Source organism: Artemia sp. Qi Xiang Cuo, chromosome 7, assembly GCF_049724085.1.
Source record: "Artemia sp. Qi Xiang Cuo chromosome 7, ASM4972408v1, whole genome shotgun sequence".
In the NCBI taxonomy this organism is placed as follows: Eukaryota; Metazoa; Arthropoda; class Branchiopoda; order Anostraca; family Artemiidae; genus Artemia; species Artemia sp. Qi Xiang Cuo.
Window position 1 is genome coordinate 6,317,834 of NC_142800.1, and position 13,684 is coordinate 6,331,517.

At 34.3% G+C, this 13,684-nt stretch overlaps 1 protein-coding gene across 1 annotated transcript in view; it reads right to left on the reverse strand.

The window, feature by feature from the left end:
• The window catches only part of LOC148949892 (symplekin-like), a 152,365-nt gene that overhangs the window by 55,985 nt on the left and 82,696 nt on the right, over positions 1–13,684 (reverse strand). Inside the window, exons 7-9 of the mRNA XM_089091983.1 lie at positions 13,286–13,444; positions 6,908–7,057; positions 2,071–2,242 (exon numbers count right to left, since the gene is read on the reverse strand). Of these exons, the coding sequence (XP_088948109.1) occupies positions 2,071–2,242; positions 6,908–7,057; positions 13,286–13,444 (481 nt within the window). The remainder of the gene's footprint in view (positions 1–2,070; positions 2,243–6,907; positions 7,058–13,285; positions 13,445–13,684) is intronic.

A 13,684-nucleotide genomic window follows, 5' to 3' on the forward strand; every position in this document is an offset into this window, starting at 1 on the left:
ATTTGCAACTAACTGACTTTGAACAAAAATTCAGAAGTCACATTTTACATTTACATAGCTTCCTTTTTGTCCACTTTAACAAAACAATTCTTAATAACACAAATGTGATTTACTACCAACCGTTCCCCGCCTCCAAGGCTATGTACTTAGCTAAAGTCCACGAGGAAATACATGGATAGAATTCAGAATATAAGCTAGTAGTTTTAAAAAAATGCACAGAAACATCTTACAAAGGTGATTCTTTTACTAGTACTACTACTAATAACAACTCACTACGGCACGAAGCCACCTGAGGCTAACACAGCTACGCAAGCTCCTTTTCAATCCCGACTTATTTAAAGCCTCCGCCTTTATACCCTTCAAAAAAGTTCAGATTTTCCTTAAATCTTTCCTTACAACCTCCTTCCACCTAATTCAGAAACGACCTGATAATTGTTTGGCCCTAGATGGTTGGTGGAAAAGGACGATTTCTGACAATCTACGCCTTCATCTGCAAAACGAATCCTAGCCATCCCGAACTTTCCTTCATTTTAGCCCTAGAAAACAGGGTAGAATCACAATTGTCGTACAGATTATTATTTGAAATACTTTATCTTTATCCTTACTGTTTGAAACTTTATCCTGAAATACGTTAACTCGGAAACAAAATTGATTTTCTCTCTTGTTGGTATTCCAAACACTTTAGTTCGTAGACTACATTATTTTACTGCTTCAAATTAATAGCAGGATAGCTCAGAAAAATATTCATTAGAAAAAGTTTAAACTAATTTACCTTTATCTTTTTTCCTTTAAGTCAGAAATAATTACAGGTTCAGATAATAAAGAAAAAATATATAGAATAGAAACATACATAAAATAAGTTCAAAATGGACGTTTACAAACACACTTTATTAAAACTACTTTTTCACAATTACTAGAGCTACAGTTACTAAGTTTACATTGTATACTAATGTCCAAAGATTTTGTTGCTGTTTACCTGTCAAATAAAAGAATTTTTCCCCCTTGAACTGTATTTGTACGAAATAAAAAAAGGATAAAAACATTTTTCGTACTTCCATAGGGTGTCTTTACAAGTCAATTTACTATGTATTTAAAATGTGTAAATCAAAAATCTGTATAGCTGAATGTTTACAAAGGATGAGGAGCCTTAAAGCCAGGGATGGATCCAGGATCTTTTTTTTTTGGGGGGGGGGGGAGGGGAGGGGGTCGCAAAATAGGTTGATCCGATAAATTTGCGTTAGGAGCAAGTTTAATTAACGCAAATTTGCGTTAATTAAGTAAACACTACTTCAGACTATGTTAGGGGGGGGGGCGTCCCCTCGCACCCTGGATCCGTCACCGCTTAGGGCGGTGCTACCTATACAGTCAATTTTTCAAGGCTATCCCAAAGTTCACCGAAAGAAAATTGGTCTCTGAAATCTCTTTGAAAATTAAGGTTAACGAAACTTATCAACTTATATTTCGTGTTAACCTTCGTGTACTTCCGAGCGTTAATTTTTGCAAATATTTCGGAGTGACCAATTTTCTAACGGTGAAATTCGGGGAGACCATGAAAACTCAAGAAGCACCGCATTAATGTATAATTTTAGAATATATTGCAATCATGGCTGTATCTAGGATTTTTAAGGGGGGTGTTTTACAAAAGGATTTTTTTTTCGGGGGGGGGGGGGGGGTAAAAAAACTGTAAAAATCACATCAAGAATTTGTTTATATCTATTTTTGTAATTTTTTAACGAGTCGGACAAACATTCGGGAGAGGGGGGGACCCCCCCCCCCCGATACGGCCTTGATTTCAATACAATTTAATCTCGCCCAATCATACTTAGAAAAAGAAATAAAATGTTCTGGGCCAAAACAGCAAAAGAACATTAATAGCTATACAATAGCTTTTTAATACATAAGAGAATTAAAATATAAATTATTTAGACTTGAAATTCCTCTTAAGTCAACATAAAATAAATTGTTCAATTTTGGTGCTATATACCTCTTAACAACTTAGGATTAGTCTAATATGAACTTTTCACATGTGAATTCACATTTGAAGCATACAAGGGCGAAGGGGCTACTTACTATCATGCATCATATCTGGGAATAGAGAGGACATTTTGGCTACAAGAGTGTTTCTCAAATTGGATGCTCCCACATTCAAAAGCATTTTCTCTCCTCTATATATCCTTATAATCGAGCCTGAGACCATTTTCGTTTTCGCTTCAGCACTCAACGGTTTAGTTATCTCCGAGAGCTGCAATTAAAAAAAGTAAAAATAGTCCTACTGCAAGAAAGTGGGTCAATTAAGCATGTTTCAGTTCTTTTCTTCCCCCTGTAGGCTCTTACTATCCAATTTGTGCCTTTAAAGTTGAAAAATATCAAGGATTAATTTAATATTGGCATCATTTCTTAGAAACCTTGCTTCAAAACTAGTAAGTTCCCCTCGACAGAGCCGCTTGTGATAATTGATCTGCGTCCAAATTAATATAATTTTACGAGACTTGATCAATTTAATTAGATAACAAGTCTTTTTCTTCTCAATTTTAAAAACTCTGTCGTATGAAAAAAAAATACCTACTTTGAGAAGCCAAAACTGAACAGATTCAACTTTGGGGGAATCAAAAGACCAGTTACAGTGACTCTGTAAGCTCGGCCTGAATCGATCCAGCTCTAAATGGGTACCTGGACAAATCTGGGGGATGAAAACGGGAAGCGTCGGATGATTCGCCCCCAACCACACATTGCACTCCCGGTCGAAGGCGTCGAATCAGGGGATCGGTACCTGCGCTACGCAGACCATTGGTCAGCACATGATAAAACAGTTTAAAAAAACCAGCTGTCCAAACACAACATCTGACGAGCTCTTTTGTGGAGTGTCTTTCCTCGTAGGGCACCCCTTCCATGGTAACACCTAAATTACGGTAATTCAACGCTCCAGGATCTTGCTGTTAACCTCAAACTCCCTTGTTAATCTCTATTATAATCTCTTTTGTTAATAATGTTAATTTCTATTTACTGACTAATGCCGCAAATTCACCCACATGAAAAGCCTGGTCGTTACATCATCATATAGTCAACAATTATAAAAGATTTTTGATTTCTATTTTTTAGGCTTTTTCAGTCAAATGGAACCAAAATCTTAAGACTTATATTATAAAGTAAAAATCTAAGTAACATTCCATTGTTTCGATCCTTCTTTATTGTTACGAATAAAATATAGAATTTTATTTTTCCAAAATCGTATTGTCTGCTATCGATATCGATCTACTATCGCACACTTCAAAATTTAATTCGTTAACTTTCATTTCGTTTGTTACTTGGAAATTCTTTATTACAATGAGACAATAAGGAGAGTTGAAGAAAAATAATTTCTTTTAAAGCGAAATGATTATATCAGGATTCAGAGAAGCCCAAAGGCAAGAATCTACTTCAGGGGCTCGAGGAGGGGGCACACATTAAACAGATTATAATATGGCAGACTGCTATGGAAAATATATATGAAATCACAGGAAAAACATGATAATAACGTAAAAATTTCGAAAAAACAGGCCCAAAGGTTACCCTCCTCCCCCCCCCCCCCTTTGTTATGTGCCTGTAATCGTACTTCACTTGGGGCGGTGATAAACAAAATCGGAATGTTTACACACACACCAAATTCAGAGGAGTTAAAAAAGAAAAAGTACAGTAGACCTTGTTATAAAAAGCTTGTTTATTCGACTTTCGACCCAAACATAACAGTCATTTCCATCACACATAACGATAATTAAGCTTGTTAAAAAGAAAAAAAAATTCTCTGATAAAGCGAGTAAAAAATAACTTATCCAAAATTAATATTTTTGTAGGTGCCTAGGGTAACAAAAATTGTCTTCCGGACATACTGTTCTTAAAATTTTAAAGAAAGTGGTTTAGCTAAGTGAGTGAAACTTTCAGAAATTTATATTGAAGTAGGCTGTATAAAAATGTGGTTCAATCCCGCTTTCTAGGGCTATAATGAAAGAAAGGTTGAGATGGCTAGGGCACATTCTACAGATGAAAGATGACAGATTGTCGAAGATAGTGCTTTTCAGCCAACCGTCTAGGGCTAATCAGAAAACAGGTCGTCCCCGTCTGGAGTGGGAGGATGTCATAAAGAAAGACTTTAAGGAAATGGGAACTTCCTGGGAGGGTGTAAAGAGGGAGGTTTTGAATAAATTGAGATGGAAGAGGAGCGTGTGTAGCTGTGGTGGCCTCAGGCGGCTTGGTGCTATGGTGAGTCGTTAGTAGCAGTAGTAGTGGTAAATTGAACTATAGACATTACCGGAAATTTTCGTTTAAAATATATAAGAACTTTCTTTCACTTTCTTTAAAGTATGAAAGGGGCTTTGTTTAAATATGGGATAGATACGGTGTGTACAAAAGCGAAAAGAACTTTTTTTTTCACTTTTGCTAAACTATGAATGTTTTTGTTACTTTGACACGTTTGCCGATCTCCGTCCATATCTATTTTTCCGATAAATGACTTATCAGATATCCCCAAAGAGCAAAACCAGATCTTTTTTGGAAGAACTGGAGCATGTGATTTTAATGAAAGCCTGAATAACGAATTCGGCAACACAAAATGAAGTAACTGTCACTTTTTGCTAAGTCGTTCGGATACTATATGCTCAATGAGTGAACCTTATGCTAGAGCAAGTAATTCCATAAATGATTCCAGTAACTAAAGCAAGAAATTTCATAAATAATTGAATTCTGCGTCTTCTCAGAGATTCCGGTGATAACATACTCTTAGGGATTCTTTTCTGTGTGACAAAGTTGAACAAATATTAAGGAGGGAAGTCCAAGAGCAGTAGGCTTGCATTTATTACCTTATTATAATATAAACTCAAATTGACCTTCTTTTGCACCATCACTAGACAAATAAATTTTTTTTTTTTTTCAGGCATACTGTGTACAAACCTAAAATACAGAAGGTACCTGGTTAGAAGATGCAGCCACCCGCAGAGCTTATGTCTTTTATATGGTTGTTTAGTTTGTTTTTTTTCTATATGTAGCTGTATTATTTTTTTTGTGAAGTAAAATAAAAATGTCTGTCAGTGTTTAAAAAGAAAAGTAAAAAAAAGGCAACTATTAACTTTAAAACAGTAAAATTTTCCGAAGGAAATAAAGAGCGAGATTAAAACTTAAACGAACAACACTATTTATATAGCTAAGGCTTCGACTCAATTTTGCATTCATAACCATTAGTTGCTTTGTTAAATAGCGGAACTAGCGGCTTTATTTGTGCATGCCTTTAGAATTGGTACCAGAATTCAATAGTCAGGGTCCGTTCTCGTGATGGTTTGACAAGTCCCATTCCTGTAAAGCATGGGGTAAAGCAGCGCTCAGTTTTAAGTATATCAATATTCAACCTATATTATTGATAGTCATATTGATATTAATCACCTGTCGTATGCAGAGGACATACTTCCCGCTGAAAAAACCTGTCATCAATGAAAAGAGATTTTGAGGCTCTTCAGGCTAGTTTGTCTGGTTTGTCTTCGAACCGTCAGAGACTGAATTTTTGATAGTAAACCCGAACGAAAAGACACAATCAAAGTCCCTTCAAATAGGCTCAATCACTCTTTCTAAGTCTAATCCACTTAAGTACTTAGGTGCTCCTTTTGGGTTATCGATAACAGTGACACGCACTCTGGTTATTAATGAATTGAAAAAGAAACTTCGCAAAACATACGGTTTCCTAGCAAAAGTTAAAGGGCAGTTTGACAAGTATACATTAGGAAAGCTCTACAACTCTGTTTGCACCGCAAGTGTTTTCTCTAACTCCATTTTGGAAACTTTTTTCTTCAACAGAAAAGAAACAAATTAGGGTCCATTTTACCGGTTTTGCTAAATTTTTTATTGGGATCCCTCTATGGTTCCGTAGCTCATACATTAGTAAAAAATACCAAGTCTTTGATATATTTGAGCAGACGGAAGAATTATCGGCTCGATTTGAAGACCGTTGCAAGAAAATATCAGACTTTTCGCTTAACCATCTTCGATGTACGGTGGATTAGACATTTTAGATAAACGGTCTGAACAGTGTTTTATGTTTTAGCTGTTTTTCTCGTCAGTGGTGGTTGTCACTTTGTCGTATAATTGATGATTTTTCGTGTTTCGTTCTTTTCTCTATATTACTCGTCTAGTCGTCAAGATTGCCGAGCCTGTCAACGTCGCCGTGACGATACTAGTAATTAATAGAAAAAAGCCACTAATGTTTCATCTCGTTATTTTTTAATGTATATTTTATGAGCCACAGGATTCATTCTATGAGTCATACGATTTATTCGCCATTTGATGACCGATGTAAGAAATTATTTGATTTTCTGTTTAACCATTTATTATATACGGTTGGGTAGATCGATAGGTCCTGTATTTTAGTGTTGATTTAAGTTTCCACTTGTTTGTCCTTTTTTCGTTAGACATGCTGGTACTGTATAATCGTTAACTATTTGTGTTTTTTTTTCCTCTTTGTTTGTACTCCTCTAGTGCATTTTTATGCACCAGAGGAGCACAAAAATAAATTATTACTATTATTATTATTATTGGTTCACAGCCTATTCTACATGTATCTATAAAACTAGCTCAGATTTAATCTATGGTCCTAGCACTGGTCAAACACTTCCACTTCAGGCTTGTCTACAAAATAATAACGTACAAGTCACACCGAATAAAGCGAATTCAAATTACATACCAAAATGATTTATTTTTCGACAGTAAAAAAAAAAAAGAAAAAAAAAAGCTTTATTTCTCAACTGAACGAAATCATATATTATTTTGTGTTTTCAGTAAAGCGCTAATTTTTTTTTAGTTCTACAGATATAGTGAGATATCTCGAGTCAGTTTATTTGAGCTTCTAAATCTTTCAAGAGATATGTCACCATTACTTTCAAAGGCATACCTTCATAGATTTTAAAGTTTTCGACGGTGCATGAGGAATTCCACCAGCAGGCACTAGATGACTTAGACTAGATTTCTTGCTATCAACCCCAATAAATGAGCTAACTGTTGACTTCATATCATCATCGTCTTCCTCCCATATGTCCAAGTCCTAAAATAAAAAGTTAAACAAAATAAAAAGCACAAAATTAAACTCGGCCTTCAGCACTTTGTTTCCTAGCAAGGGGCACACGCCTAATCGGCCATTGGAAGGGGGGGTGGTATCTGAAAATTGTCAAGGGTAAATAAACGGCCTTTTAGACTTACTATAGTGCATTGGAGCTCCCTTTTTTTAACAACATGAATACGTCGCTATACGAATGGGGAATGAGAAGTTTTAGTAGAATTTTACTTTAATGTGTTTACTCTGTAATTGTTTTTATTTCTCTAATATACATGTTTCTTATGAGAATATTTTCTGGTTCTAATATAATCATTATAATTAGCTCTCTTCCTTAATAAGATAAAAAGTCCAAAGCTAAAATCTAAACCTATTACAGATTCTGATTGGAACCGAAAGTGGCCTTTAGAAATCTAAAACCCGTTCAACTTTTTTTTTAATGAAAATTCCAAATTCAATTGTTTATTTTTTGCAACAGAATAGCCTCAACTCACTATTATTTTAAACCCCTGATGACAAAGCAGAAACTTAAAATTAGTTTATTTTATTACCAAAGAAATACATTTGAAATAAAATTCTATAGACTTAATTTTTTTCTTCTCTCAGAGGTTTCGTAGGCTTATCAAACAGTTCGTGGTAACGAACTGTAAGTAAGGAGCGACCCGGCTCAATGGTAACCGAAACTCTAAAAAACGGAATTTTAAAACCAATAGATACATCAAAAGAATGAGATTTTAATTCTGATTTCAAATATATAAGTTTCATCAAGTTTAATTATAACCCATCAAAAGTTACGCGCCAGAGAAAATTTGACTGATTTTCGAAAAAAGGGGGAAAGACCCCCTAAAAGTAATAGAACCTTAATGAAAATCACACCATCATATTCAGCGTATCAGAGAACCCTACTGTAGAGGTTTCAAGTTCCTATTTACAAAAATATGGAATTTTCCATTTTTTGCCAGAAGAGAGATTACGGATGCGTGTATATTTTATTATTTTTTTTTTTTTTTCCATGGGTAATCGTATTGACCCAGTGGTTCTAGAATATCGTAGAAGGGCTCCTTAGAACGGAAATTAAAAGTTCTAGTGCCCTTTTTAAGTGACAAAAAAAATTGGAGGGCAACTAGGCCCCCTCCCACGCTCATTTTTTTCTCAAAGTCACCCAATTAAAATTTTGAGATGGCCATTTTGTTCAGCATAGTTGAAAATATAATAAATATGTCTTTTAGGATGACTTAATCCCCCACAGTTCCCAAGGGAAGGGCTGCAAGTTATGAACTTTGCCCTTTGCTTACATATCGTATGGGTTATCGGGAAGTATACAGACATTTTCAGGAAGGATTTTTTTCTGGGGGGGGGGGGGCTGGAGGAGGGGGTAACTCGGAAAAATCTTTCCGTGGAGGATGTTTCTTTGGGGTAAGGGACATTTCTATGAAGGGGGCGCCGGATTTCCAAGCATTATTTAAAAAACGATCAGCAATTAAATTAAAAAAAAAACAAGTTTTTTCAACTGAAAGTAAGAAGCAACATTAGAACTTAAAACGAACAGAAATTATCACGTTTATGAGGGTGCTCTCCCCTAAGTCATTACCTCGCTCTTTACGCTATAGTTTTTTTTTAGTGCTTTCAAAATAGCTATCTATTCTAATTAAATGGCCTTTGTGATTCAGTGGTTTGTTAATTAAATTTTTTTTAAATTTTAAGGTAAAGAGCGTGGTATTGAATAAGGAGAGAACCTCCTAATATGCCTAAAAAAATATATTTAATAAAAAAAAAAAAACAATAAAAAAAAAAACAAGCGATACGGCTCGATAGTAATCGAAACTTTTAAAAACGGAATTTGGATGTCAATAAATGTATCAAAAGAATGGGCTTATAATGCTGATTCCAAATATATAAATTTTATTAAGTTTAGTATTACTCATCAATGGCTACGAACCTGAGAAAATTTACCTGATTTTCGAAAGAGGGGGGAAAAATCCCCTACAAGTGAAATAATTTTAATGAAAATCACACCGTCAGATTCAGCGTATCAAAAAACCCTATTACATAGGTTTCAAGCTCATATCTGCAAAAATCTGCAACTTTGTATTTTTTGCCAGAAGAAAAACATACAAATATATAAGTTCGTTACGTAAGTTAATTTGTAGATACGTCAGAACCAAATTTAGAGACAGCCATTTAGCAAAAGAAAAGTAAAATTTCTATGCAAATTTTTTTACTTATTCAATGACGGTGAGCCAAAATAAAAGCTGCATTAACTAAAAAACGATCAGAAATTAAATAAAAAAAACAAGTTTTTTTAACTGAAAGTAAGGAGCGACATTAAAACTTAAAATGAACATAAATTATTCCGTATATGAAAGGGGTAGTCCCCTCCTCAGCGCCTCGGTCTTTACGCTAAAGTTCGACTCATTCTCACAGCTCTATTTTTTAAAAGAATAAAAAAACTTTAGCTTAAAGAGCGAGGCGTTTAGGAGCGGATAGCCCCTTTCATATACGGAATAATTTCTGTTCGTTTTAAGTTTTATTGTCGCTCCTTACTTTCAGTTAAAAAAACTTGTTTTTTTTATTTAATATAGTTCAAAAAGCTGATTTAGGAATGAAACAAGGATGGATACAAGAGGACTAGAAAGAAACAGAATAGCCTAATACTACCCAAGAGGGCCCCTGAAGAGACAAGGAAATCTCACATAAGCTTTTGAAATACCAGAATATCACCTTTCAACTTGAAAGCACAAACAGTGCGACAGTACACAAATTGTGAAATAATATTTTCAAACGTTTGTCCGACTCGTAAAAACTTTACAAAAATGCATATAAACAAATTTTTGATACGTTTTTGAAGTGTTTGTGTAACCCCTCCCCCTCCCCTAAACAAAATACTGGATACAGCCCTGAATGGAGTACTCCATTTAATAAAATATAAGTAGACTTGAAAAAAAAAATATAACACTAACAATAATAATCACCTTTCATATAATTTTTAATTAGTGTACAGTTTAAGACATTTCATCACTTTAGTGCCATCTTTTATTGTTTAATCCGGCTTACAATAGGGCGTTAAGATGCTATAAAAGCTTCAAACCATCCTTTGCCATCGGTAATAATAATTTTCTTTTCTTCATTCTCATATTTAATGAAAATGAGGAAAATGGAATTACTATCATTGATAGCCAAATTGAAGCGGTTCAACCAATCCAGGTTGTAGAATTCTACCTCATGTCCAATATTTCTACAAATTAATAATTATGAAAAAAAAATCCAAATAAGAAGCTTTTCAAAGGGAAGTAAAGACCCATAGCGTCACTTAACATGAACAGAAATAAAGTTAAATAATAATGCAAACATAAAACGAAGAGAAATCACTATTAATCAATAAATAAGACGCAAAACGAAGAGAAATCCCATCAAACGTAAAGATAACGGATTGTGATATAGACGAACAATTAAATTCTAAAACTAGTAAAAATTCAAATGAATATTCAAGCCAAGCTTAAAACGAATAGAAATTACTACAAACAGAAGTATAGTTAATGTCCCCCCCCCAACCCATAAAACTTCTAAAAGTTATTGCGTCATTTCAGTTTCCCGTGCTTTTGCACACCCTTCCTGCTTCCTTCCCCAGGTTTCTCCAGGTACCCATTTAGAGCTGGGTCGACTCTGGCTGGTAAGGCCACTCACCCCCGTCTTAATCCAAATAACCGGCTACGCCAAAAATCAAACCCGTGCCCCTCGGAAAAAGATTTCCCAAACTAGGGCGCTAACCACTTAGCCAGCACGGCTCAAGAAGCCTCCGAAAGGCAAAGGCGTCACTTGCGCTTTATTGAAAACAATTCTTATTTTGAGCAGTATGTTTTATTTGTTGTAACATGAACAACAAAGAAGAAAATAACAATAATTACCAAGATTGCTGAAAAGAACTAATGAAAGATTGACTCTTTAATATATAATAATAATAATTCCAAGAAGTTTCACCAGCATTGAGTTTATTAACATTATATATAAAAAAAAATTGTTTTGTTTTCAGTAGAGCCCAAATGACGCTATAGTCTTTAGAAAGCTTAGGGGGGCGATAGCCTTCCATCTGTTTGCGGTAATTTCTGTTCGTTTTAAGTTCGACTCAATTATTCATTGTAATTTCTGTTCGTTTTAGGTCTCGTTTAATCATTGATAGGGATTATCTGTTCATTTTTATTTTGAAAATTTTTTTTTTTACTTTACTTCTGCTCGTGTTTGGTCTAAGGCAGCTCTTTACTTTTTTTTATAAAAAAACTTCTTTTTTTGGAAAGTTTTTTTGTAACGAATCCCTGTTTGTTTTTAATTGACATTATTTTTTATTGGTTAATGAGAGACATATTTGTAGAGCATTTCTTCGGTTTTCTGCATAAGAATGAAGATTCGGGCTTGCTATTTACATTTGGACAAGATTTTAAAAACAAATTTAATAATTATACGATAGAATATTGGTTTGTCATATTCTATCTGGATGAAATTCTCCATCTTCATTTGTAGAGCATTTCTTCGGTTTTCTGCATAAGAACAAAAATTCGCGCTTCATATTTATATTTGGACATGATTTTTAAAACAATTTTGGTAATTTTGCAATCTTGGTAATTATGGTAAATTTGTCTTTTTTGTTGTGTAATTTTTTTAATTATGGTAAATTTTTCTTTTTTGTGTAAATTTTTCTTTTTTATAATTATCATTCATATAATGAAATCCCCATCCAATATTTCCTCAAAGTTTCAGGAGTCCTGGTTGAAATTTGCTGAAGTAACCTAGGACTACTTTGAAAAAAAAAAAAAAAAATTGGTTTGATTGGTCGCATGTTGTTGTGAGTCTTTTTTGTTTTTTATTTTTTTGTCTTGCTGAGGACGGCCCTTGGACATAGGGCCGAAGTATCCATTCAAATTATCTTCACTGTCTTACAAAAAGATTTCCCTATTGTTCTTCGCGCTTTTGTTGTTTGAAACAAGTCTCTCTCTCCTGTGTCTTTCTCAGCGACCAAGATTTAAATCTTGTTCAAGAATTACTAAAACCCAACGAATGTCGTGCTGCTGAAATGTTGTTAAATATCCTAAATTCTTAGTTAATAATGCTGAAAGTCTAGTTTTCGACAAGCTAACCGAACTTGAGGTGTTATTGGAAATAAAACTAAACAAATGTAAGAACCGTTGCCGAAGTACACGCCCATGCCCCAGAGTCCCTCTTTTTGTCAAATTGTACCCAGTTTATTATTAAACTCCATCTTCCAGACCATCCACTTCGACATAAGCGTAGTGGTAGTCTATGTTTTTAAGGAAAGGAATGACTTTAAGAAAAGAGAATAACAACAACTTGTAGTTGTTGATAAAAGCCATCCTCAAAATACACCTTAGTATCAATTAATTCAGGATTACTTCTTCTTTTAACGATAAGGACTCATTCACCTCCTAACTCGCAATATTTATAAACTGCTATAGTGGCTTTAAGAGCAACGCAATGGTGTTTTGTTCATACCTATAGTCTTATTTTGACTATCAACTGTTTCAACTGTCTTAAGTGCTCAAAAATATCGTAAGACCTATTCACGATAGTTCAATCCACAACCTTTTAAGAACTTGGACAAATGGTATGGGAAGGTAGGGGGGAGTCAAGTCAATAATTTTTGCCCCTCGTAACGGGCATTTAGTGTCGCACTGGCCGAATGGTTAGCACACTAGAGTCGCAAGCGGAAGGTGGCTTGTTTGAGTCTCGATGGTGGCTATTGTTTGGTTTCGGGCGAGGGTTAGTGTTTCTCTGTAATACAAGCTCAAAGTTCACCTAGCTTCAAATAGGCTCCTAGAAGAATATAGGAAATAAAAAACGGTCTTATAAGAATATTGCCACAAAAAAAAATTCCCGAAAGCTTGGATAAAAGCTAAAGATTTATGTCAATTTCCAAAGAAAATTTAGTATTTACTTAATATAGTATACGATTCTGAATTACTTTTAACAAAAAACAATTCTTTTTAGAAAAAGCTAGCCCAGTTTTTGCTGTTGCTTAGCAACAGCAGAAACCTACTAAAAGGGTGGAATTCTCCCTAGGACACGCCCGAACACCTAGAAAAACTATAAGAAAAAAATCAACAACAAAAAAAGTGGGCAATATTCCAGATATTTGAGCAATTTTTTAAAATCATATTCTTAACTTTCTTTTAAGTATTGGCACCTCTCTCGTTAGAACACAAAATATACCCTATCTATATCTTTAGGAGGATCTATTCCAAGACCAGCGGCAGTGAGTTGCGCGGCAAGAAGTCTTGCAACATGATGAATTTGACCCTCTGTTCCAGCTGCAGCAATTGGTGTATATGAAGAACTAAAATGGGGTGGCATTGAATCTGGAAGCCGTACCTAAGAGAAAGAGATTTTAATAACAATAAGACAAGATCATACGGTCTCGCTCAAGAGAACGGGTAACTGGTAAAAAAAAAAAAAAAAAAAAAAAAAAAAAAAAAAAAAAAAAAAAGTGGAAACAATTAATTCGAAATCCAACAAAGGAAAAAAAAAACACTAGAAACATTAGATAAAGAAATAAATTTCAGTAGTTAATCTTTATAAAAAACAAAAAAATTCTGATTATATCTTGAGAAT